Genomic DNA, 26,792 nt, shown 5'->3' on the forward strand with positions numbered 1-26,792 from the left:
AGCTTCAAATGCTTATCCTATTCTCTGTTAAAATTCAACACTGAATGCAGCATGCCTTGACTTTGTACAGCAGTATAAATAAAATATTTTAATCTGCATCTGCTAAATCCTTTCCAAGACTTCTGGATTACCTACCTTATGAGGAGGACTGAACTATAGATATAATATAATCATTGCTGGATTAAGGTCTGGTGTAACACAGTAATGATTGTGTTAGTGGTTAATCACCCTTCTGTTGTTCCCAGCCTCTGAAGCCTGTAGAATTGCTTCACGTTGCTGAACCAACCAGGATAAATCAGTCCCCAGTATGCGGTGTTGTAGTGATTGCATTTGTCCTCTCTCTCACCCTACCCACTTCTCAGAGTTTCCAATATCCAGCTGCAACTCGCTCAGCTGGACAACGAGACGTGGCCAGGAAGGGCCGAGGCAGACTGGGACCGGCTGCAGCTGATTCGGGAGAAGGAGGCCCTGCTCCAGGAGCTGCAGCTCATCAGCCAACAGAAACGCCTGCCCGAGGAACTAGCTCGGCTTGAGGCCGAGCGCCAGCGGCTGGAGGACGACATCCATCGTGCGCAAGCTGTTCCCTGCCAGCAGCTGACGGAAAGGTTTGTGTTTCGTTGGTTTGTTTGCAATGCGTTGTTTTAATCAGCAAATATAATCTTATGCACCTGCATATCCTTCATTAAATTGTGCAGTCGTACCTGATGTTGAATAGCCATCCTAATATTCTGGCATGCTTTCTGCCTTGAACATCTCGCTTTTCTCATCGGGGATCATTCAATGCAGTGCACTCCGTTTCGAAATATTAACGGTTGTTGGTTTGCTTCCTGGTTTCCACGTGTGCGGGAGACTGTTTGGGTTGTCGTATCGTCATGTATGTGAAGTGGCAATCATGGAGCACTTTGGCTTTAGTAACCGTAGTTCTATTGGTCTTAAGATAGTGACGGATAAGAATGTGACAGGTTTGTGTTCTAAACTGGAACAGGACTAATTCTGAGGTTGATTGGGTGAGTTCGTTTGAATTGTAAGTGAGAGGCTTACTTGTATTGTACTTGATTAAAGAGTGTGATATCAGGTATCCAGGAGCATGTTCTTGTTCGGCCAAAGGGTAAACCTGACAAGTTTACAAAATCTTGGCCTATGAGAAAAATTGAGGTTCTGACTAGAGGGCCGGCCGGAGTTAGAGGGAATTTGGCCAGGCTAGGTCCTTATTCCTTGGAATGTAGGAGAATGAGGGGCAACCTTAGAAATCTCTAAAATGAGAGGAGTAGCTACATGATTTGTAGCATTCATTTCCCCAAGGTAAGGGAGGGGAAAGATTTAAAAGTGATCTGAGTGGCTGAGGCAGGTACAATAGTATTATTTAAGAAGCATTTGGATAGGTACATGTAGGGGTGAAGCTGGGAAGGATATGGGTCCAACGCAGGGACTAGCTGGGTGGGAACATCATTGGCATGGATTCATTGGGCTGAATAGCCTGTATCTGTATGTATTGCTCAATAATTCTGTGACCTTATCATCAAGTTGTTGCTTCAAAACCCACTCGAGCACAGAACTAGGCCTCAAGGGGAACGTGCTGTACATAGTTGATGTGTTTCTTTCCTGATGTCCTGGCCAGAATTCATTCCATTATCAGATATCAGTATTTTGAGAGCTTGCCACTTGCAGATCATCAGGTCCGTTCACTGTGTTACAAATGTGGCATGACTTCAGAAGATTTTCATTCTCAAAAAGTGCTTTGGGTCTTTGTGAAATGCTAAAAAGAGCTAAGAAAATCCAAGTCATGGCCGTCCATTTTCTGTTGCATCCTGATAATCTTGTCTGGCGCTGTTTGCTTTTGGCAGCTGAGGTGGGTTAGAGTTAGCATATAGCAGACTGCCTCTCTTGTTCTATTCAATGGTAACATTTAGAGCATGCCAGGGCCGCTGTTCTGATGAAATTATTTTATTTAGTACCTGGCTGTTGTTAGATCTGCTCCATCTCTGCAAGGAACTTCTGAAAAAGCTTTGTGAAATATGGAAAGTATATTATCCTGTTTTATCCATAAATACTTGTGTTGGTAGAAGACATTTTCACAATGAGTTAATTTATTTAACAACACAGTATCGTCTCCAAGGGACTAAAGCATGCATAGTGATCAAAATATATCTGGACATAGCAAGACTTTTGAAAGTCCACATGCACACCAGGGCAAACCAGAACACTGGGCATGTCATAGGCAGTAGGCTTTGAATGGCTTTACAGTGGCAGAAGAATGAATGGACTTGCACTTCTCAATACCGTCGCAAATACTCTTTTTTCCATTTTTGAGTTGTCACAGGCTGTGGATTCCAATGTGTTGTTGGGGGCAAGTACAACATTTCAATCATTCGCAAAGAGTACAAAAAATGGAAAAGAGGTTGGTCATTCAGCCACCTTGTGCCAGCTTGGCCATTCAATAAATTTCGGCTGAAATTTGACCTCAGTCCCCCTTCCCTGCATTGTCTTCAAAAGCCTTAACTTGCTTAATATCTGAAAGCCTTTTGATCTGTGTCTTCGATAATGCACAGCATCTGCACCTCCAGAGCCATCTCCGAATCAGAATCAGGTTTAATATCAGCGGCATATGTCGTGAAGTCTGTTGTTATGCAGAGGGGAAAAAGCTGTTCCTGATTGCTGAGTGTGTGCCTTCAGACTCCTGTACTTCCTCCCTGATGGTAGCATTAAGAAGAGGGCATGCCCTGGGTGATGGGGGTCCTTAATGATGGATGCCATCTTTTTGAGGCATTGCTTCTTGAAGATATCCTAGATGCTGAGGAGGCTAGTGCCCATGATGGAGCTGACTGAATTCACAAATTTCTGCAGCTTCTTTCAATCCTATACAGTGCCCCCCCACCCCCAATATGAGACAGTGATGCAGCCAGTGGAATGCTCCCCACAGTACATTTGTAGAAATTTGTGAGTGTCTTTGATGACATACCAGATCTCCTTAAACTCCTAATGAAATAAACAGGTGTCGTGTCTTCTTTGTAACTGCATCGATATGTTGGGCCCAGGATAGATCCTCAGAGATATTGACACCTAGGAACTTGAAACTGCTCACTCTTGCCACCACGCAACTAGCTGATATACAGAGCCTATAAAAAATATTCATCCGCTTGGAAGTTTATGTTTTATTGTTTTACAACATTGAATTACAGTGGATTTAATTTGTTTTTTTTTGACACTGATTCACAGAAAACGTCGTTTTCGTGTCAAAGTGAAAACAGATCTACAAAGTGATCTAAATTAATTACAAATATGATGCACAAAATAATTGATTGCATTAGTGTTCACCCCCTTCAAGTCAGTAACCTCTCAAAGCATGTCATCACCATAGATGTGAGTGCTACTGGAAGATAATCATTAAGGAGGCTCATCCTGCTCTTCATGGACAATGGTGTGACTCTTGCCCTTTTGAAGAGGCTGGGGGCTTGCAACTGTAGTAATGAGAAATCGAAAATGTCTGGACACACCCATCAGTTGATTGGCACAGGTTTTCGGAGTCTTACCAGGTACACCAGGGCCTGTTGCCTTGTGAGGGTTCACTCTCTTGGAAGGCGTTCTGAATGTCCAAAAGTCATCACCTTTCGGGTGAAGAAACTTTGTGGAAAGTAGGTGCGGGAGCAGACCATTCAGTCTTTCCTGCCTGTTTTGATCATGGCTGATCATTCAAGTTCAGTACCCTGTTCCAGCTTTCACCCTTTATCCCTTGATTTCTCCCAGCCTCGAAACAATCAAATCAAGTTTCATTATCATTCACACCGTAAATGGGTATAGGAGGATATGTGGCTCCTTCTTGAATATAGTTAATGATTTGTCTTCTGCTACGTTTTGTGTAAGAGAATTCTACGTCTTTTTCTGTCCTGAATGGCCTTATTTTGAGACTGTGCAACCTGCTTTTGGACACCCCAACCAGTGACAACCTAGCCATCTACCCCTTAAGAAATTTTGTACATCCACTCTGTCTACCTGGTAACCTCTTTCCGTGATCAAGCTTGGAGCAGAGTGCTTGTTTCCAGAGTCTAATGCTGGATGGACAGTTGATCTGACCAGCCCAACAGAGCGGACTGAATGTAATTAGGGCCTTGATTCAGAGAACGTTGTGCTGGGAGTGGAAGCTGACGTTGATTATCCCGCCTGTAGTTTGGATGATTTTGTAGAGTCAGTGTTGAAGTATCTTGAGTTGCTTCCTGTAAGCCCAGAAGTAGGTAGGATGCTGAGGACTGTGGCTGTCCTTCAACTTATGAGATTTGTGCTTAAGTTTGTGAAGTCTGGATCTGCAGGTGGTCAAAGACCACAGATGCACTGAAATTAACTGAGATTATTTTCTCACAGAGCTAGGTAACTCCAAACCTATAGGGGCAAAAGAGTGTTCACACATTTGGATTGTCTTGCTGTTCACCATCATTAGCACTTGTGAAGTGACTTAGCTTTTCAACCTGAAAATGCCAGAACTAGTTTGGTGAAATGACCAGAAGGTCCACCAGGTAAATAACCACAAGCACAACTCCACCATACCCGGAGGGAAAGAAATGGCTTTAGGACACATTACAGTTGAGACCGAATGGAAAACTCTTGACTTGGCCCGCTTGCCCCCTTTCTGCATTCTATCTATTTTCTATCAACTGGCTAATAACCACAATGTTTACAGCCACTTAACTAATTTGAAGGCCAAATCTCAAATAGTTCACCCACATGAGAGCCAAGAGTGGACGTGAACTTGCTAAGGACAAATGCTGAAAGAAGCACCTGGAGGAAGAATAGCAACTTCAACCCACAGCAGAGTACAAGGTCCAGTCTGATCATCACCCAAACCAAATAAGAAATTGAGAAGGCCATATGTTAACTATGGAAGAACAAGGCTTCAGGAGCAATTTATATTAAAACTTGGCAGTGTAGGACTTCTGTCTTACATTTGCAACTTGACTGTTCACGTGTGGGGGAAAGGATATGTCAAGGGGCCACGTTGTGGGATCTCTTAATCAAATAATAGTATGTAATATTTGACACGTGGATTCCCCGATCGGTGTACAGTTCTGTGGTAGCCCATACAATCCTGATTCTGGTTTCCAGGTCTAGGTTTATAGAACATAGAAGTGTGCAGCACAAAAACTGGCCCTTCAGCCCACAATATTTAGCCAAACTAATTGAACTAGTAGTCATTAAACAGCCGATTAAACTACTCCCCCGTCCCTACACAGTTCTTCTCACTTCTGGTAAGATGGCGCCATTAAGTGGTGTCTGTGTTGGGCTCCAGTGTGAATCATCGTATATTCCCCTTTAGGACTACTACAGTCGAAATCTAGTCACAACCATGGATCCAATAAGCAGCGTTGTTTTACGACATTAAAAAAAATCTGTCAATACCAGGAGCCCACGAGCACTACCACAGTATTTTTTCACTTTTTTTTGCACAGCTCATTTAATTTTTTATATATGTACTTATTGTAATTTAAAGTTTTTATTATGTATTACAATGTACTGCTACCGCAAAATGCGACAACTTTCATAACGTATGCCAGTGTGAGTAAACCTGATTCTGATTCATTCTCTGCACATTCATGTGTTTATCTAAGAGCCTTTTAAACACGTCTATAGTATTTCCTCCACTGTCGTTCCCTACAGAGCATTCCAGGCACCGACCATTGTCTGCATATATAAGAAAAACTTGCCTCCTGCATCTCCTTTAAACTTGCCCTCTCCCACCTTAAATGCATGCCCTTGAGCATTAGACATTCTGACCCCAGGGGGAACAACACCACTTGTCTTCCCTATCTTTGCCTTCCCTAATCTTGTTTATTTTTGTCAGGTTGCTTCATTATAGCAAATGATTTCACTTGGTTCCACCCTGGAAAATGTAAAATATGAATCTGCAGACATTTGGGGATATACAGTGGAATTGGATATGAGCCATGTAGTATGTATTTGTGCACAAGTGATAAATATTGTCTTCCATCTCCTGGCAGCCTGTGCCCCACATGATGTTTTGGTCCTGTCCTGATCTGTGTGATTAAGTGGCGGCTCCTGCAGTGAGACTGTAGACAAGCAGCCTCCGAACTGAGCTCGGGCTTCATGTGGGAGCATTTACAAATCAGATAATTACGTGCAGTCACCCATTGCCCACGCCCCTCAGTTTCCAACATGGTGCAAACTTCGCCTGCAGGAGCTGGCTTGGTTCGCCCAATCTGGCTATGACAAGAAATGGGGTGTTTGACTGAAGAGTTCTATAGACACCACCTCCCTACTTATTTTATCAGCATATTCTAAACATCCTCTTCTTAACCACCCTTTAAGGCTAATGCTGCGTGAAACATGCTTAAATCTGTCTTCTCTGGGGGGGTGGGGGGGGGTGTGGAGTGGAAACGCGTGGACAAGTGGAATGTTCTATAAACAGAGCAGGAATGCAGGAAGTTTGATGGATGTGCTTTTGGTCAGGGAAGCAATGTTTAAGTGCCAAGCTGTTAACTCAATTTCAAAGCACATTTTTAATTACTTTCTTGTAGAATGCTGTTGCAAGAGAAGAGAAGCTGTCTGCTGAGGCAGCTGGAGGAAGCTACACGTTTAACCACGTACTTGCACTCCCAGCTGAAGAGGTTAGTTCTTGCATTATTTAGTGCTGTTTGATTAACTGTGGATGGTTTTGTTTAGTAACTGAGTTTGTTCATGGTGTTTCTCATTGTGCTGTGTGGTATATGCATATGTTATCCATAAATAGAGAATATATAATATTCAGGAAGCGATTTTTAAAAACTGAAGTAGCTTGAAATTATGGGCGACCTCGTGGTGCAGCAGTTACTAGCACTGGGATCCAAGGTTGATCCTGTCATTAATTCAATCTGTGTAGAATTTGCACATTCTCTGTATTAGCATTTATGGTTCCTCCCAATCTGTGAGTCAGGCTGGTAGGTTAATTGGCTACAGTAAATTAATTACTGTAAAAACCAGCAAAAGGAAAACCCAGAGGGAGTTGATGTGGATATGTGAGAGAGCAAGTTGCAAGGATACTGCAAAATACGAGGTGGATTGGTTCTCCAGTGCCATCTGGATTTTTACCCAGACTGTTGCAAAGTTATTCCCACACAGCAATGTTATAAGTTTTCCAGTGGATATGCACATTTAAGAGGAGTGCAGGAAAAGGGTTCCAATGAATTCAAATAGAGTGGGTTACAGCACTCTGTGAGATAGACCCTGAACCACTGATTTTTTAAAAAACAGATGAAGAGTGGGTTATCAGTTTTACTGTAGTGGGATCGCTCCCCTGACAAGTTGGCATGGACTCGATGGGCTGATTAGCCTCCTGTGTTGTTTCAAGCATAAGATACTAATCTGGAGTCAATAACAACTGTTGTATTTTCTAACAGAAACATAACCAGTGCCTTTTGTGGAAAGAAACTTGCACTTCTTAACTAGTATGGCCTTTATGTGTTTGGACCCACAATGTGGTTGAACCTTAGTTGCTCTTCCGACTTGCCAAGGAAGGGGTTCAGACTGCCAGAAAGTTAGTAGTCCTCATGGCTCCCTTTCACTCACACAGTTCTCATCTGCTTGATTCAACTGGTAAATACCATTAAACCATGAGATATAGGAGCAGAATTAAGCCATTTTGCCCATTGAGTCTGCTCCACCATTCCATCAGGGCTGATTTGTTAACCCTTCTCCCCATAATCTTTGCTGCTCTTACTAATGAAGAACCTGTCAACATTCGCTTTAAATACACCCAATGACGGCCTCCACAGCTGCCTGTGGCAATAAATTCCACAACTTCACCACCCTCTGGCTAAATAAATTCCTCCTTATTTCTGTTCTAAAGGTACATTCTTCTGTTCTGAGGCTGTGCTCTCTGACCCTTGACTCTCCCACTATTGGAAACATCCTGAAGAGTAACTTGGTCTTGCAGAGGGTGGTGGGGTTATGTTACAGGTGTTGGGGAGCAGACCATAAATTGAGGAAAGCAGAACTGTGGCAATTCCCTTGTTCAATCTATTTGACTCTTGCAATGTTATTGAAAGGTTCCACTTGATCTATTCTCAACATTGAGGTTATCTGCACAATTGGTAGTAACAGACTTACAAAGTGCTCTGGTGCAGATGGCCAATCCCAAGCATTCCGGAGTGCAGGAAGGGGATGGTTAATGGATTATAGTCATTACCCATTGAACACATTCAGAACTAAATTATATTCTTCTTGTTGCAGCTTAACCGCTAGTTCTCTCACGGTGTCATCTGGCAGCAGCAGAGGCTCACTTGCATCTAGCTGTGGATCTCTGGCTTCTAGCCGAGGATCTTTAAGCTCAGTCAGCTTTACTGATATATATGGACTTCCTCAATATGAGACTGACAGCTCACTGGATGTGGGATGCTATCTACAGTTCGACCTACTTCCGTTTGACACGATAACGAAGGACCCTTCATTCATCGACCATTTTGGACTGTTTAGCATGAATAAGCCAAGGAGGTCACTGGATCCCCCACAGTCCCTAGCGTCACTCTCCTCCAGATCTTCACTGTCTTCCCTCTCCCCTCCAAGCTCCCCGCTCGACACCCCATACTTATCTGCTTCCCGTGATTCTCCCCTGGCCCAAATGAACGAGGAGTTTGAGGAGGTGGTTGGGAGATCAGAGTCAGACAGTCTCCGAATACAAGCCCAGGCTGTTTGCCAAGATTTGCAGGAGGCTGCATCTGGAAGTTCACTGGGAGATATCAAAGTATCACAAGAGCTGGGCCCTAGAATGAGGCCTGCAGTCCAAGGTAAGATAACATTTCTAAGTTTCATTTAAGCTTTATTTCTTTGGCCTAAAACTAGATTTTGTCACAATTATTTGAATATTAAGTTTTATTTTTTGTGTATGAGGACTTACCTTATTGGCAATATATTGGTTTATATATTGAGTGAAATTCTTCCAGCTAACAATAGCATTGGAGAGAGATAGGAACAAACAAGTTAGAAAAGTGTTTAATTGGAGTAAGGAGAATTATGAGGCTATCAGGCAGGAAATTGGAAGCTTAAATTGGGAACAGGTGTTCTCAGGGAAAAGTACAGAAGAAATGTGGCAAATGTTCAGGGGATATTTGTGTGGAGTTCTGCATAGGCACGTTCCAATGAGACAGGGAAGTTATGGTAGGGTACAGGAACTGTGGTGTACAAAGGCTGTAATAAATCTAGTCAAGAATAAAAGAAAAGCTTACAAAAGGTTCAGAGAGCTAGGTAATGTTAGGGATCTAGGAGATTATAAGGCTAACAGGAAGGAGCTTAAAAAGGAAATTAGGAGAGCCAGAAGGGGCCATGAGATGGCCTTGGTGAGCAGGATTAAGGAAAACCCCAGGGGATTCTGTAAGTATGTGAAGAACAAGAGGATAAGATGTGAAAGAATAGGACCTATCAAGTGTGACAGTGAGGAAGTGTGTATGGAACCAGAGGAAATAGCAGGGGTACTTAATGAATACTTTACTTCAGTATTCACTATGGAAAAGGGTCTTGGTGATTTTATTGCTGACTTGCAGCAGACTGAAAAGCTTGTGCATGTAGATATTAAGAAAGAGGATGTGCTGGAGCTTTTGGAAAGCATCAAGTTGGATAAATTGCCAGGATTGGATGAGATGTAACCCCAGGCTACTGTGTGAGGTGAGGGAGGAGATTGCTGAGCCTCTGGTGATGATCTTTGAATCCTCAATGGGAACAGGAAAGGTTCTGGAGGGTTGTGGATGTTGTTCCTTTATTCAAAAAAGGGAGTAGAGATAGTTCAGGAAATTATAGAGCAGTGAGTCTTACCTCAGGTGGTTGGTAAGTTGATGGAGAAGATCTTAAGAGGCAGGATTTATGAACATTTGGAGAGGAAAATATGATTAGGCGTAGTCAGCATGGCTTTGTCAAGGGCAGGTCGTGCCTTACGAGCCTGATTGAATTTTTTGAGGATGTGACTGACTAAAACTGGCTTGCCCACAGAAGGCAAAGAGTGGTTGTAGATGGGTCATATTCTGCATGGAGGTCGGTGACCAGTGGAGTGCCTCATGGATCTGTTCTGGGACCCTTACTGTTCGTGATTTTTATAAATGACCTGGATGAAGTAGTGGAGGGATGGGTTATTAAATTTGATGATGACACAAAGGGTGGAGGTGTTGTGGATAGTATGGAGGGCTGTCAGAGGTTACAGTGGGACATTGATAGGATGCAAAACTGGGCTGAGAAGTGGCAGATCGAGTTCAACCCAGGTAATTGTGAAGTGGTTCATTTTGGTAGGTCAAATGTGATGGCAGAATATAGCATGAATGGTAAGACTCTTGGCAATGTGAAGGATCAGAAGGATTTAGGGGTCTGAGTTCATAGGACGCTCAAAGCAGCTGCACAGGTTGACTCTGTGGTTAAGAAGGCGTATGGTGTATTGGCCTTTGTTAATCGTGGAATTGAATTTGGGAGCCGAGAGGTAATGTTGCAGCTATATAGGGCCCTGGTCAGACCCCACTTGGAGTACTGTGCTCAGTTCTGGTCACCCCACTACAGGAAGGATGTGGAAGCCATAGAAAGGGTGCTGAGGAGATTAACAAGGACGTTGCCTGGATTGGGGAGCATGCCTTATGAGAATAGGTTGAGTGAACTCGGACTTTTCTCCTTGGTGTGATGGAGGTTGAGAGGTGACCTGATAGAGGTGTATAAGATGATGAGAGGCATTGATTGTGTGGATAGTCAGAGGCTTTTTCCCAGGTCTGAAATGGTTGCCATAAGAGGGGATAGATTTAAGGTGTTCGGGAGTAGGTGTAGAGGAGATGTCAGAGGTAAGTTTTTTATTCAGAGAGTGGGGAGTGTGTGGAATGGGCTGCCAGCAACGGTGGTGGAGGCGGATACGATAGGGTCTTTTAAGAGACTTTTAGATATGCACATGGAGCTTAGAAAATTAGAGGGCTATGGGGAAGTCTAGTAATTTCTAAGATAGGGACATGTTCTGCACAACTTTGTGGGCTGAAGGGCTTGTATTGTGCTGTAGGTTTTCTATGTTTCTATCACTAATGTTTTGGACACTCAACTCTCATCACAACACAATTGATCCTTTGGACATTAAAATATCCACCTGTGGTAAGGGGAATGTTCCAGTAGCTCTAGGCTTCCTTCAATTTCCTTCCCATTGATCTTCAGGTGAGAATGCAGATGGATGTTATATTTCTAACTTGTTTGCTACCGTAGCATAGCTCATGGGAGCAAGAGAGTGTTAACTATATGTCTTTATGATTTTAAAACCTTTCTGCAATAATGTGTGTTGAGAAATCTGGACCACTACTACTTGAACACAGAGATCCACAATGAGTGGCAAATGTAATATTGCCAGTAAACAATATCTTAACTTTACGTTCCCTCAAAGCACCTTTCTTTCATGTATGCCTTTGGACAGCAGGTTTTTAAAGGAATGAAAACTGGAAGAACTCCTTATAGGAAGAATGTGGAAGCTTTGTGGAGTTTTGTGGAAGAGTGTGGAAGCTTTGGAGAGTATGCCTTATGAGGAGAGATTGAGCGAGCTATGGCTTTTCTCTTTGGAGCGAAGAAGGATTAGAGGAATCTTGTTAGAGGTGTATTAGATGATGAGAAGCTTAGATCAAATAGACAGCCAGTGACTTTTTTTTTCTCAGCACGGGAATGGCTGATATGAGAGGGCTTATTTTTAAGGCTTCTTCTTTGGCCCTTGCTAACCTCCCATCTCCAATATCCAAAGTTGATGATGTGGTTGAAGTTCATCAATGTTTCTGTAATCCAGTGTATCCACTGTACAGGGGACTAGCCTTTACTGCTTCACCAGAGTCCCATTGTTGGCCTTACCTGTTTCCACCTCTTGCAACGGGGGATGTAGGGTTGGTCTTTGAGAGCAATTGAAACAAAGTATGGGGGGCTATCAGAGTTCGGCTTTTTACACAGAGGGTGGGAAGTGCATAGAACGTACTGCCAAGGGTGGTGGTTGAAGCAGAGATATTAGGGACTTTTTAAAGAGTCTTTGGCATGTAGATGAAAAAAAAAATGCAAAAGGGCTTAATTGATCTTGGAGTGGGTTGAAAGGTCAGCATAACATGATGGGCCGAAGGGCCTATATTGTGTTGTACTGCTGTATGTTCTACTCTGTTCCTCTTCAAAGATGCCAGCTGACCTACAGAGTGAATGTTTTGGATGATGACATTGCATCCAGCTGTGAATCACCGGCTTTCAGCTCAGTCCTTTACAGTGAACATAGAGAGGAACAGGGGATTACTGGGTGGGGACTTGGAGGAACGGAAGGACACAAGTGGTGGTGGTGGTGGTTCTGGCTTAGGAAAGGAAGCCAAGGTATGTCTGGATGAGTGTGAATAGGAAGAGACAAATGAAATTTCAAATATCGGAAGTGGAGAGAAGTAACAAGCAATTCTAGAACTGACATCCAGGCCTGATATAGTGGACACTGCATAGTGCCAACTCAGAAGATGAGGTGATGTCCCTTGAATTTGCATTGGAACATATAGGAAGTCCAAGACTGCAAGGCCAGACTCCTGGAAGTCGAAAGTCAGCTTTGAAGAATAAACAGAGATGTCCTCAAGATGGTCACCCCAATTTGCATTTGGTTTGCCTTGTACGTAGGAGACTACGCTCTGTACGTTGAATGCGATTTACCAAATCGGACGAAGTAAAGTAAATTGCAGTTTTTTATTTCAGATTCTGGTACCTGCAGTTCTTTGCTTTAAGTATTGAATGGAAATATCAAAGATATACGTTCCAAATGTGCCAATGAAACGAGTATTAAGAGATGCAGTTAGGGACAAGTTTCTGAACCTGGAAGTCCACAATGAAAAACACTGAAACTTGTTTTGTTGAATCTGTAAATTGAAGCGCACTACAAGCTCTGTGATTTGGCATGCCAATAAATCTCCAGAAACCAGCATTCTAGGGGAGTACCTAGAGCAGATATTTGGTTACTGTTGAGAGAGAACCCTGGTCAACACTGGGGTTCTCCTTGCAGTGGAGATGCAGCTAGGGGAGAATGTGGGGCGGACATAGTCCAGTAAACCTGGAATATTACATTACCCAACTCTGATGGTTCGGATGCAGATACCCGAGCTTTAACACGGTTGACAAGTGGTCATACCTACCAGTTTTTGCCACCTCATGGTAATGTCCAGTAAAACTCAGTAAGGCCAGATTTTGATCAGCTCCTCACCAAAGGAGGTGGTTAGTAAGCATGATAAAGGTGGACCAAAATGCAAACCATTCAAGAGAGGCTTGAAAGAGAGTTCGCTGCCAGTGCTGGGAGCAAGGAGTAACACTTAAAACATGGAAATACCCAGCAGGTCAGGCAGGCGTTTAAAAATAAAAGTTATTGTTAATTATTGTGGCCTTGAAACATTAACTCTTTTCTTTGCCTATTTTGTTCCAGCTGAAATTGATACTCGATAAAATATACGTAATTGAGATGTTAAGGCCGGATGCATGGACATGTTTTGTTGAAGCAGAGGATTCCGACTGCTATATGTGTCATAATGGCACTGAAAACATTTCTGCTGTTGTAGGGTCTTCAGGACCTACTGAGAGTGATCTGCACTGCAGTTCGTTTTCACTGAGACTTCATTAACACGCTGCGTTTCCTCTCTTTTCTCCAGTGGTAACTCTGCGCACGGATGGTGCCACTAAAGCGAGCCGAAGAATGAGAAAAGTCTCCACAGGATTATCTGATGATTCTCTTGCTACAGACAGTGGAGTCTTTGAAGCTTTAAATAAAAGGTGATAATACTTATCTGAAAGTCAGGCTGGAAGGACTGGAAAAAATATATACGCTGGGATTTTGCAAGTGCCTCACACTGAGTGATGATTATTTATGGAGAGATCCAGTGATGGTCTTCCTGTGATAGTTCTCCATGGAATTTCTCATAATTTCCAAAACTCAAAATTGCCCTCTTGTCACTCACTCCACCCGCCCCCCTCGCTCTCCCACGCCCCCCTTGCTTTCCTGCCCCCCCTCGCTCTCCCACGCCCCCCTTGCTTTCCTGCCCCCCTACAAAGATCAAGATAGTCTTTGAAGTGTAATAAAAATTTCTTATCTCTCTATCTATTCCTTGTTGACTGATTAAAGTTCCCTGTCTTCCCTGATAAAGATATAGACAATAGCTGGGGCATTTCGCTACTTACGTTAGACTGAAGAAGCTTTGTGACCCTCCCTGGAGCAAATTTGATTCCAGAGGATATTCAGACAAGGTGTACAAGTTCAGTTTGACATCTGCTGATAATGTTGCCACTGAGTTAGTGGTTACTGCAACTAGAAACGTAGAAAACCTACAGCACAGTACAGGTCCTTTGGCCCATAAAGTTGTGCTGAACATGGCCCTACCTTAGAAATTACCAGGCTTACCCATAACCCTCTGTTTTACTAAGCTCTGTGTACCTATCTAAAAGACTCTTAAACGACCCTATCGTATCTGCCTCCACCACCATTGCCGGCAGCCCATTCCACGCACTCACCACTCTCTGTGTAAAAAAAACTTAACCCTGACATCTCCTCTGTACCTACTCCCCAGCACCTTAAACCTGTGTCCTCTTGTGGCAACTACTTCAGCCCTGGGAAAAAGCCTCTGACTATCCACATGATCAATACCTATCATCATCTTGTACACCTCTATCAGGTCACCTCTTATCCCTCCATCGCACCAAGGAGAAAAGGCCAAGTTCACTCAACCTATTCTTATGAGGCATGCTCCCCAATCCAGGCAACATCCTTGTAAATCTCCTCTGCATACTTTATATGGCTTCCACGTCCTTCCTGTAGTGAGGCACAGTACTCCAAGTGGGGTCTGACCAGGGTCCTATATAACTGCAACATTACCTCTCGGCACCTGAATTCAATTCCATGATTGATGAAGGCCAATACACCATACGCCTTCCTCACCACAGAGTCAACCTGCGCAGCTGCTTTGAGCGTCCTATGGACTCGGACCCCAAGATCCGTCTGATCCTCCACACTGCCAAGAATCTTACCATTAATACTATATTCTATCATCATATTTGATCTACCAAAATGAACCACTTCACACTTATCTGGGTTGAACATCTGCCACTTCTCAGCCCAGTTTTGCATCCTATTAATGTCCCGTTGTAACCTCTGACAGCCCTCCATACTATCCACAATACCTCCAACCTTTCTGTCATCAACTTACTAACCCATCCCTCCACTTCTTCAACCAGGTCACTTATAAAAATCAGGAAGAGTAGGGGTCCCAGAACAAATCCCTCAGGCACCCCGCTGGTCACCGACCTCCATGCAGAATATGACCTGTCTACAACTATCTTTGCCTTCTGTGGGCAAGCCATTTCTGGATCCACAAAGCAATGTCCCCTTGGATCCTATGCATCCTTACTTTCTCAATAAGCCTTGCATGGGGTACTTTATCAAATGCCTTGCTGAAATCCATACACACTACATCTACTGCTCTTCCTTCATCAATGTGTTTAGTCACATACTCAAAAAATACAATAAGGCTCGCAGGCACGATCTGCCCTTAACAAAGCCATGCTGACTACTCCTAATCATATTTTCCTCTCCAAATGTTCATAAATCCTGCCTCTCAAGATCTTCTCCATCAACTTACCAACCATTGAGGTAAGACTCACTGGTCTATAATTTCCTGAGCTATCTCTACTCCCTTTTTTGAATAGAGGAACAACATCCACAACCCTCCAATCCTTCAGAACCTTTCCTGTTCCCATTGATGATTCAAAGATCGCCACCAGAGGCTCAGCAATCTCCTCCCTCACCTCACACAGTAGCCTGGGGTTACATCTCATCCAATCCTGGCAATTTATCCAACTTGATGCTTTCCAAAAGCTCCAGCACATCCTCTTTCTTAATATCTACATGCTCAAGGTTATCATTCTGCTGCAAGTCATCACTACAGCCACTAAGATCCTTTTCCATAGTGATTACTGAAGTAAAGTATTCATTAAGTACCTCTGCTCTTTCCTCCAGTTCCATACACACTTTCCCACTGACACACTTGACAGGTCCTATTTTTTCACGTCTTATCCTCTTGCTCTTCACGTACTTGTAGAATGCCTTGGGGTTTTCCTTAATCCTGCCTGTCAAGGCCTTCTCATGGCCCCTTCTGGCTCTCCTAATCTCCTTCTTAAGCTCCTCCCTAGTAGCTTTATAATCTTCTGGATCTCAAACATTACCTAGCTCTCTGAACCTTTTGTAAGCCTTTCTTTTCTTGTTGACTAGATTTATTACAGCCTTTGTACACCATGGATTCTGTACCTTACCATAACTTCCCTGTCTCATTGGAACGAACCTACACAGAACTCTACACAAATATCCCCTGAATATTTGCCACATTTCTTCCGTCCTTCTCCTTGAGAAAATCTGTTTCCAATTTAAGCTTCCAATTTCCTGCCTGATAGCCTCATAATTCCCCTTTCTCCAATTAAACGCTTTTCTAACTTGTCTGTTCCTATCTCTTTCCAATGGTACTGCAAAGGAGATAGAATTATGATCACTATCTCCAAAATGCTCATCCACTGAGAGATCAGACACCTGACCAGGTTCATTTCCAAATACCAAAACAAGTACAGCCTCTCCTTTTCAATAAGGAGACTAATGTTATGAGTGAGTATGTAAGCTTGTAAATTGACATTATCCTTTATAATTATGTATATTATTGTTCAAATGATTTTATTTGCAGGCCTGATGATACAGAAGAAGCTCTGTACAATAATACTTCCACTACATTTGATCCACCACAGATAAAAATGGGACTTGTGTAAGTGTCAATGTCTCTGTTGATCCCTGAGAATCTAGTCCTTGATTACCAAGTCTTTTTATAAAAGTTTGTTTGTGGGGGTGGGGTGTGGAATTTTCTGTTCCTGGGTTGCATGTGTTCCTGATGCTTGAGATGCTTCCCAGGAATATCACAGTTGACAGTAAATAAGTGCCTTAATAACTTTGTTAAAATAGTTCACCAATGTATTAGTATATATAGTGTAAGCAATATATTTAAATAAAGAAGTCAGTGGCTGTTCTACTTCTGGATGATTGAAACCCAAGTAAATAGTGTAATAGGTTACGTAGTACTTTAAAATCCTTTAAATAGACTGAACAATAGACCAGAGCAGTGAATACAGTAGAATTGTGGATAAATTGCTGAACTATTAAATACAAATTACAAGATATTAAATTCAAATTACAAGATTTTAAATCCCACTGTAGTGATTTAGGGTTTGTAATCAATTTAAAATATTTTGAAGTAACATTAAAAGTTACCCTGAGGCTGAGAAATTCTTATTCAGAAACCTAACCCATTTATTCATGTCTTTTAAGGAAGGTGAAATGTCACTTCAGCCATGATCGACTTCTGGTATTTCTCATCTCCATCACAACTGGGGTGGGCAGTAGATACCAGCCTCAATGATGGTGTCCACATCCCAAGATTGGATGAGTTTAATCATCTATTTGACTTTTAGACAAGCAGATAAAAAATGCATCAGATTTTGAGAGAGTTCAAATGAAGAAATTTTGAACAATAGAAATGATATTCAAGGATATATAAAGTTAATGTATATTAAATACAATTTATTGTGTTTTCTCCAATAGCATCACTAGCAGCTACTGAATCCTCTAACTGCACACTAATTTTTGTTCCATTATATGCCCTCTCTTTTGCTTTTATCCTGTTTTTGACCTCTCTTGACAGCCACAGTTGCCTCATTCTCCGTTTAGAATACTACTACTTCTTTGGGATGTACCTATCCTCCACCTTCCAAATTGCCCCCAAAATTACAGCAATTGCTGTTCTGCCATCATCCCTGCTAGTGTCCCCTTCCGATCAACTTTAACCAGCTCCTCTCTCATGCCTCTGTAATCCCCTTTACTCCACTATAATACCGATACATCTGACTTTCACTTCTCTGTCTCAAACTACTGGGTGAGTTCTATCATATTATATTCACTGTCTCCTAAGGCTTCCTTTACAGGTTGAGGGGAGACTTGATAGAGGTATTTAAAATTATGAGGGGGATAGATAGAGTTTACGTGGATAGGCTTTTTCCATTGAGAGTAGGGAAGATTCAAACAAGACATAAGTTGAGAGGTAAGGGGCAAAAGGTTAGGGGTAACAAGAGGGGGAACTTTACTCAGAGAGTGGTAACTGTGTGGTACGAGCTTCCAGAAGAAGTGGTAGAGGCAGGTTCGATGTTGTCATTTAAAAAAAAATTGGATAGGTATATGGACAGGAAAGAAATGGAGGGTTATGGGTTGAGTGCAGGTCAGTGGGACTAGGTGAGAGTAAGCATTCAGCACAGACCAGAAGGGCTGAGATGGCCTGTTTCCGTGCCGTAATTGTTATATGGTTATATGGTTACATTAAGCTCCTTAATCAAATGTAAAACATAGAAACTTATCATGGAGAAATTCTCTACCTGAAGGATTTTCAGTGGATAGTTCTGTTTGGCTGTTTAAAGAGGAAGTAGATATCTTTATGTAAGATTGGGTAATTGGAGAACTGTCCAAAAGAGGACATGGGGCCTGAGGTAGATCAACCATGATTATATTCCATAACATGGCAGGCTTGAGGATCCAAGTGGACTCCTCCTGATCATAAACAAGAGAAAATCTGCAGATGCTGGAAATCCGAGCAACACGCACAAAGTGCTGGAGGCAAGGCAGCATCTATGGAAAAAAAAGTACAGTCGACATTTTGGGTAAAAACCCTTCAGCAGGACTGGAACAAAAAGCTGAGGAGTAGATTTGAAAGGTGGAGGGAGGGCAGAGAGAGAGAAACAGCAGGCGATAGGTGAAACCTGGAGGGGGAGGGATGAAGCAAAGAGCTGGGAATTTGGTAGGTGAAAGAGACAGAAGGCCATGGAACAAAGAAGAAAGTGGGTGGGGGGAGGTGATGGGCGAGCAAGGGGACAACAAGAGAGAGAGACAAGAGGATGCGAAATGGTGAAGGGAGGGGTGGAGGCATTACTGGAAGTTTGAGAAACTGATATTCATGCCATCAGGTTGGAGGCAACCCAAACGGAATATAAGGTGTTGTTACTCCAACCTAGGTGTAGTCTTATCCCAACAGAGGAGGAGGCCATGGATGGACATATCAGAATGGGAATGGGAAGTGGAATTAAAATGGGTGTCAGATGGAGCGTAGATGCTTGGTGAAGCGGTCCCACCAATATACAGGAGACCACACTGGGAGCACCGAATGTAGTAAATGACCCCAGCAGACTCGCGGGTGAAGTTCCACCTCACCTGGAAGGACTGTTTGGGGCACTGAATGATAGTGAGGAAGGGGTAGTTGGCAGGTGAAGCACTTGTTTCGTTTGCAAGGATGCATGCCAGGAGGGAGATCAGTGGGGAGGGACGTACGGACAAGGGAGTTGTGCAGGGAGCGATCCCTGCGGAAAGCAGAAAGTGGGGGGGGGGGGGGAGTGAAAAATGTGTTTCGTGGTGGTACCCAGTTGGAGGTGGTGGAAATTTTGGAGACTTATATGCTGGACGTGGAGGCTGGTGGGATGGTAGGTGAGGATAAGAACCCTATCCCTGGTAGGATGACGAGAGGATGGGGTAAAAGCAGAGATGCGTGATCATACTTTTTTTTAAACGCTAAGGGTAGTTGGTTTTGAGCTTCTGCTAAAATGATATTACAGGAGCTTGGTATGATGACCTTTATAGAGTAACTTGCTATTTCTGATTAGTTTAGCTAATATCTGATTCCAAATTTATGTTTTGTATTGAACTTAGCACCGTAACAAACCACTTAGGGACTTTCCAATGATAACGCCTTGTTGGCTTGTCCCATGTGTCAAAGACATTTTTGATAGTGAGTAATAGAGTGATATGGGGATAGTTGGCAGTATATAACTATATATAAAGTTTACTTTTTACTTAATTATCTAATAGCAATGGCAGGATTAAACTAATACTTCCATTTCCTTTTTTTCCCCAGAAAATACTGCTATAAAATTTTAACTTATTTTTTGTTAATGTTGCTGGAACCCAAAGCTTGATTGCTGATTCTTAGCAAAGGCAGTGAACCTCCAGGGATTGCAATCAGCTGTTGTTTTTTTTGCTGTTTTTATTTTCAAAAATAGCTCTTTTATTGAGTCAGTGTAGAGTTCTTCACCAACATTTACGGCAGTAAAATAATAATAAAAAATTCTATTCCTGGTATGGAACCACTCAGCAGTTTGATCCCAGGGTTAAGGCAGTCCCATTTTGTGTACAATAAGTGAAGAACTTTCCATTTCACCTGTTTTCCAAGTTGTAACAGAGCTGGGTGCACTGAAATCTGTCTATAATTTGTTTTTTTTTAATATATATACTAAGAGTGCATGGTAGTAAATTGCCTTGAGTATATTTTACCGCACAAATAGCTTGTGTTTTTCAATGTGTTTATTTATTGGGAGTGCCCATTGGAGTACCTGCTTCTTTGTGTGTCAATGTGGGCATTGACATTTGGCCCAGTGGGAGGCAGAGCTGCCTTTGCTGGGAAAGCTTTGGGTTCAGTTCCCGTGCCTGAGATCTGAGCATGCAATCCACTCCAGGTCAGCAGGAAGCATAGCCTGTTGTGGGTGCTGACTTCAAAGAAAACCATAATTAATAGAATCTGGGGTGGACCATTTGGTCTCTCATTCCTGCTCTGGCATCTAACAGCTGATCTTTTACCTCAGTGCCACTTTCCTGCACTTACCCAATTTTCCTTCATACCTTTATATCCAAGAATTCACAGAAACATAGAAAACCTGCAGCACAATACAGGCCCTTCGGCCCACAATGCTGTGCCGAACATGTCCTTTCTTTAGAAATTACCTAGGGTTACGCATAGCCCTCTATTTTTCTAAGCTCCATGTACTTATCCAGGAGTCTCTTAAAAGACCCTATTGTATCCACCTCCACCACCGTCGCTGGCAGCCCATTCCACACACTCACCACTCTGCATTTAAAAAAAAAACACCTTAAAACTATGCTAGCCATTTCAGCCCTGGGAACAAGCCTTTGGCTAGCCACACAATGCCTCTCATTGTCTTATACACATTACAGCACAGTACAGGCCCTTCAACCCTCCATGTTGTGCTGACCCATGTAATCCTTAAAAAAAAGTACTTTTCTTTTTACAATATTTTTATTCAGAAAAAAACAAGATTTACAGAGTACAACACATAGATACATCTCAACATAACTTGTGTACATTCATATATTATAATAGAATTGATCAAAATGTTATAGCATAACACATAAAGGTATACCACTGTAATCAAAAATTTAAAGTTAAGTCATACATCAGAAAATGAATTTTTTTATATAAAAAAGTCAACCCCCTACCAACTACCAAAAAAAAGTACTAAACCCACACTACCCCATAACCCTCTACCGTAAATTCTGGACTATAAGCCGCTACTTTTTTCCCACGCTTTGAACACTGCGACAACACTGCGGCCTATACTACGGTGCGGCTAATGCATGTTTTTTTTTCATGCCGCCAAAAACATTTTACCTCATAACAGTAGACCAATAAAATTGATGAGTAGTTCACAGAGGTCCAATGAAATTGTACGATAAATCAAGCGCACTTTCACAATTAAATTATTGTAAATCAGTCATTTGTACTCACCCTCATCAACATGGAAAACACTCGAAGAAAAGCATATGATGCAGCTTTTAAGTTAAAGGCGATCAATCTGGCAGTTGAAGAAGAAAATCGAGCTGCTGCACATAATCTTGGCATAAATGAATCGATGGTGAGACGGTGGAGACGCCAGCGTGAAGAACTGAGTCAATGCAAAAAGACGACAAAAGCTTTCAGAGGTAATCATAGCAGATGGCCCGAACTTGAAAACTTTCTTGAAGACTGGGTTAACACAGAGAGCAGGCGGCCGCGGTGTTTCCACCATGCAGATCAGACTGAAGCTAAAGCAATCGCCACCAAAATGAAAATCGAAGATTTTAGAGGTGGGCCATCATGGTGTTTTAGATTTATGAGACGAAAAGGCATGTCCGTCAGGGTACGCACGACTCTGTGTCAGCAGCTCCCTCCCGACCACGAGGAAAAACTTGTTAACTTCCGCACATTCACTCAAACAAAGATAGCGGAGAATTCCATCGGGCCAGATGATATCAAAAATATGGATGAAGTACCTTTGACGTTTGACCTGCCTCTCACTCGTACTGTTAATAAAAAAGGTGACTCATCCATCACACTGAAAACAAGTGGCCATGAGAGAACGCATTTTACTTGTGTTCTGAGCTGCACAGCATCCGGACTAAAGCTTCCACCGATGGTGATTTTTAAGCGGCTGACAATGAAAGTTCAGTGAAAGCTGCCATCAAGAGTACAAACTCAATTCCAGCTGTGATTCCTGGGGGCACCACGAAGTATTTGCAGCCACTGGACATCAGTGTGAACCGGGCATTTAAAGTGGCGCTGTGCGTTGAGTGGGAGGCTTGGATGACGAGCGGTGAGAAATCCTTTACCAAAACAGGACGCATGCGAAGAGCATCTTTAACTCAAGTCTGCCAGTGTGGAGCCGTGTCACAACATCCACCATCACCAACGGGTTTCGAAAGGCTGGACTGCTGCGTGATGAAGAGGACCGCGTGCGCTCAAGTGAGAGCGACAACGAAGAGACTGAAGTGAGTGACGAGATCCTGAGGTTGTTCAATTCGGACACTGAAGAAGAGGACTTTGATGGTTTTAGTGCACAAGAGGAAGATGAAGAAGGCGATCAATAACTTTTCCTGGTAGGCTGCAGTATTTATATATTTTTTTTACCAGTCGTTAGGAAATATTGGAATGTTGTTCGTGCACTGTTCAGTAAAAAAGTATACGGAACGTAATTTGTGTGTTACTGATACGTATGTATATTTAAAAGTAGCTGTGTTACAGGCAATGTTCGAAGAAAAGCATTTGCAATATGTATTTGTTTATGTTACCATACGGATTTAATTAAAAGTTAAAAAATCCTCACGTGCAATATCTTTCTGTGTAAGTATCTCATATTACAACGTGGGACACCTGCAGCTTTAAATCCAGTGCGGCCTGTACAAGTACAAAATTGATTTTCTTTCTAAAATTAGAGCGTGCGGCTTTTAATCAGTTGCGTTCTGTAGTCCGGAATCTACGGTATTTTTCTTCTGTCCATGTGATGAAACTTCTATCAAGTTACCTCTCATCCTCTGTCGCTTCAAGGAGAAACGGCCAAGATCACTCAACCTATTCTCATAAGGCTTGCTCCCCAATCAGGCAACATCCTTGCAAATCTCCTCTGCACCCTTTCTGTGGCTTCCACATCCTTCCTGTAGTGAGGCGACCAGAACTGAGCACAGTACTCCAAGTGGGGTCTGACTAGGGTCCTATATAGCTGCAACATTACCTCTCAGCTCCTAAACTCAGCCCCATGTTTGACAAGGGCCAGTGCACCGTATTTCATCGTACATTTCCTTGAGAACATCTGTTCTTAATTTATGCTTCCAAGTTCCTGCCTGACATCTTCATATTTCCCCTTACGCCAATTAAATGCTTTCCTAAATTGTCTGTTCCTGTTCCTCCTCAATGCTATGATAAAGTAGATAGAATTGTGATCACTATCTCCAAAATGCTCTCCCACTGAGAGAACTGACACTTGACCAAGTTTATTTCCCAATACCAGATCATGTACAGCCTCTCCTCTTGTAGGCTTATCTACATATTTTGTCAAGAAAACATCCTAAACACACCTAACACAACTCCACCCTGTCTAAACCCCTTGCTCTAGGGAGATGCCAATCAATTTTGGGGAAATTAAAATCTCCCACCACGACAACCCTGTTATTATTACACCTTTCCAGAATGTCTCCCTATCTGCTCTTCGATATCCCTGTTACTATTGGGTGGTCTATAACTATAAAGAACATTTATCCTCCAACTCATTCTATTCCTATATTCACTGTTGCATGGCACAGGCAATAATCCCGAGATTACTACCTTTTGAAGTTCTGCTTCTCAACTTCTTTCCTAACTCCCTGTAGTCTTGTTTTCAGGACCTCCTCCCTTTTCCTACCGATGTCGTTGGTACCAATATGTACCACAGCCTCTGGCTGTTCATCTTCCCACTTCAGGATATTGTGGACACGATCAGAAACATCACAGACCCTGGCACCTGGAAGGCAAACTTATCATTCGAGTTTCTTTCCTGCGTCCACAGAATCACCTGTCTGACCCCCTAACTATAGAGTCCCCTATCACTGCTGCCTTCCTTTTCCTTTCCCTACCCTTCTGAGCCACAGGGCCAGACTCTGTGCCAGAGGCACAGCCACTGTTGCTTCCCCCAGGCAGGTCATCTCCCCCCCCACCCCAAACAGTACTCAAACAGGAGTACCTTTTGTTAAGGGGGACAGCCAGAGGGGTACTCTGTAATATCTGACTCTTGCCCTTCCCTCTCCTGACTGTTACCCACCTGCTTACCTGTCTCCCGAGGCCCTGGTGTGACCACCTGCCTATAGCTCCTCTCTATCACCTCCTCACTCTCCCTGACCAGGTGAAGGTCATCGAGCTGAATCTCCAGTTCCCTAACCCAATTCCTAAGGAGCTGCAGCTCAATGCACCTGGTGCATATGTGGCCGCTTGGGAGGCTGGGAGTCTTCAGGGCTTCCCACATCTGACACCCAGCACAGATCAACGGCCTCACACAAATACTTCCTCTCTCCATTTTACACAGGCAACCTACCTCGCCTTGACCTGTTATATTCATATTTAATATATAAAAATTTTAATAATATACTACTATAATATCAATAATGATATCACCTTGGTATCAATAATTCATAGGGAAGCATGGGAGTGTAGTGGTTAGCGAAACACTTTTATAGTACCAGCAACTTAAATTCAATTCCCACTGCTGTCTGTAAGGAGTTTGCACATTCTCTCCGTGACTATGTGGGTTTCCTCCCACAGTCCAAAGACATACCAGTTGATAGTTAATTGGTGGACATTGTCAGTTGACCCATGATTAGGCTAGAGTGAAATCGGGGATTATTGGCAGTGTGGCCAGAAGGGCCACTGTATTCTGCACTGTATCTCAGTAAATATTTCCGAGGAGAGAGTCGATGAATATGATGGCATTCACTCCTCTTGCTGGATGGATGCAGATCAAAAAAGCACAGGAAGCATGAATCAATCCAGCAAAAAGCAGCCTGCTTGTCTAGCAGGAGGTAGTGGTTGTAAGGATACTTTCCTGATTGGGAGTATCTGAATAATGGCATACCTCAGGAATTGATGCTGGGACCTTCACTGTCTGTGATCTATATTAACAACTTGGATGTGAATGTAGAAGGTTTGATCAGGAGGTTTGTGGATGAGACAAAAATGTGTGATGTTGAAAACAGCAAGCAACAGATGGGAGAAATTGAGTGGGCCATTGGCTAAGTTAACAAATTTCACAACACATGATAATAAACCTGATTCTGAATATAATCCTAATAATTATGAACTAATGCAGTTTGGGCAGTGAAATAGGAATAGGACATGAACAATAAATGGTAGGGCACTAAGGAACGTTGATGAACAGTGAGACTAAGGGGTCTAAATGCACAGTTCCTTGTCCATAATAACACTGGTCCAATAGGGTGATGAATCTCCCTTGCTTCCTTCATGGGTCAGGACAGGGAATATAAAAGTTGAATTGTTATGTTCCAACTATGTTTCAAAGTGGGCAAATGGTATAGCGCAGTTGGGCATGGATGCAGTGAGCTAAAGAGTCCCCTTTCTGTGTATAGCTCTATGACTCTGAGAAGTTCTCTTTGGTATCCTGATTAACTTTCCTTCATTCTTCACTGAAGATAGATCTCATAGTTATCATTTTTACTCACTATTTGTGGGGTTGTTATACAAATTAGCTCCCTATATTGCAACTCTTCTTTGAGTCCAATGCAAATCTCTTATTTTGAGAAATACACTTACAAAATCTTTGGATCTGCAGGTATGATGACCGTGATGAAAGCTTGATCATTCGTGTCCTACAGATAAGGCATCTCGCTGCTCTACATGTGAAAGATGGCAACAGAGTGTAAGTTAAAAAAATATTGCAACAGCCCAGTGAGTCTGGAGGTCTGTTTTATAGCTGCTGTTGTCTCTCATAAAATTGGCCATTCTGTCAATGTTGCCTTTTTGTTATTTTTTGAACAAATCTAATATGTCTTGTGATCACAGAGGAGGGTTACTTTGGCTCAGTGGCTGATTGCACTAGTTGTCAGGGGTTCCAGTTAAATTGTTTTGTCTGGACCCTTCTGATCCCCTGGCTGTTCAGAAATATGCCATTTTATTGTTGCTTCTGGGGAAGAGAAGTTAAGAGTTAATGGAAATTACCTGAAACTTTGCGGCTGTTGAGAGAGAAACTGGAGGAGAGAGGTTGGGTGCAAAACATCTGATGATACGGGAAGTATTCCAGCTTTGAAATTTTCAATGTAGAAGTTTGAATTCTGTCCTTGTTACAGATACATCAGGATTTCGTTGCTCCCACTTGACACCGGCACAACTTTTACCTACTGCTCCAAAGCCTTAGAGTGCCAGCCACTCATAACGTTCAATGAATCGTTCCAAATACCAATTCCGCTCAGTATGTTGAAGTTGAAGACCTTGCAGTTGGATGTATGTGCTATTGACCAGCAGATACAGGAGGAGCTGGTGGTAGGTGTTCATTAATTGATGTTTGATCTCCTCATTTACACTGCAGGTTTAGCATTTGTGTGGAATGAACGTGGTTTTGTACTGATGTTGAACTTGTAGAAGCCAGATGTCCATACTCAAACTTTG

At 42.7% G+C, this 26,792-nt stretch overlaps 1 protein-coding gene across 1 annotated transcript in view; it reads left to right on the forward strand.

Annotated features, from left to right (window-relative positions):
• Positions 1-26,792, forward strand: part of wwc3 (WWC family member 3) — a 238,361-nt gene that overhangs the window by 191,298 nt on the left and 20,271 nt on the right. The window contains exons 9-15 of the mRNA XM_059967946.1: positions 363-605; positions 6,525-6,614; positions 8,215-8,768; positions 13,626-13,746; positions 16,695-16,772; positions 25,960-26,046; positions 26,474-26,666. Coding sequence (XP_059823929.1) covers positions 363-605; positions 6,525-6,614; positions 8,215-8,768; positions 13,626-13,746; positions 16,695-16,772; positions 25,960-26,046; positions 26,474-26,666 — 1,366 coding nt within the window. The remainder of the gene's footprint in view (positions 1-362; positions 606-6,524; positions 6,615-8,214; positions 8,769-13,625; positions 13,747-16,694; positions 16,773-25,959; positions 26,047-26,473; positions 26,667-26,792) is intronic.

This window comes from Hypanus sabinus, chromosome 4 (genome assembly GCF_030144855.1).
Source record: "Hypanus sabinus isolate sHypSab1 chromosome 4, sHypSab1.hap1, whole genome shotgun sequence".
NCBI classification, from domain to species: Eukaryota; Metazoa; Chordata; class Chondrichthyes; order Myliobatiformes; family Dasyatidae; genus Hypanus; species Hypanus sabinus.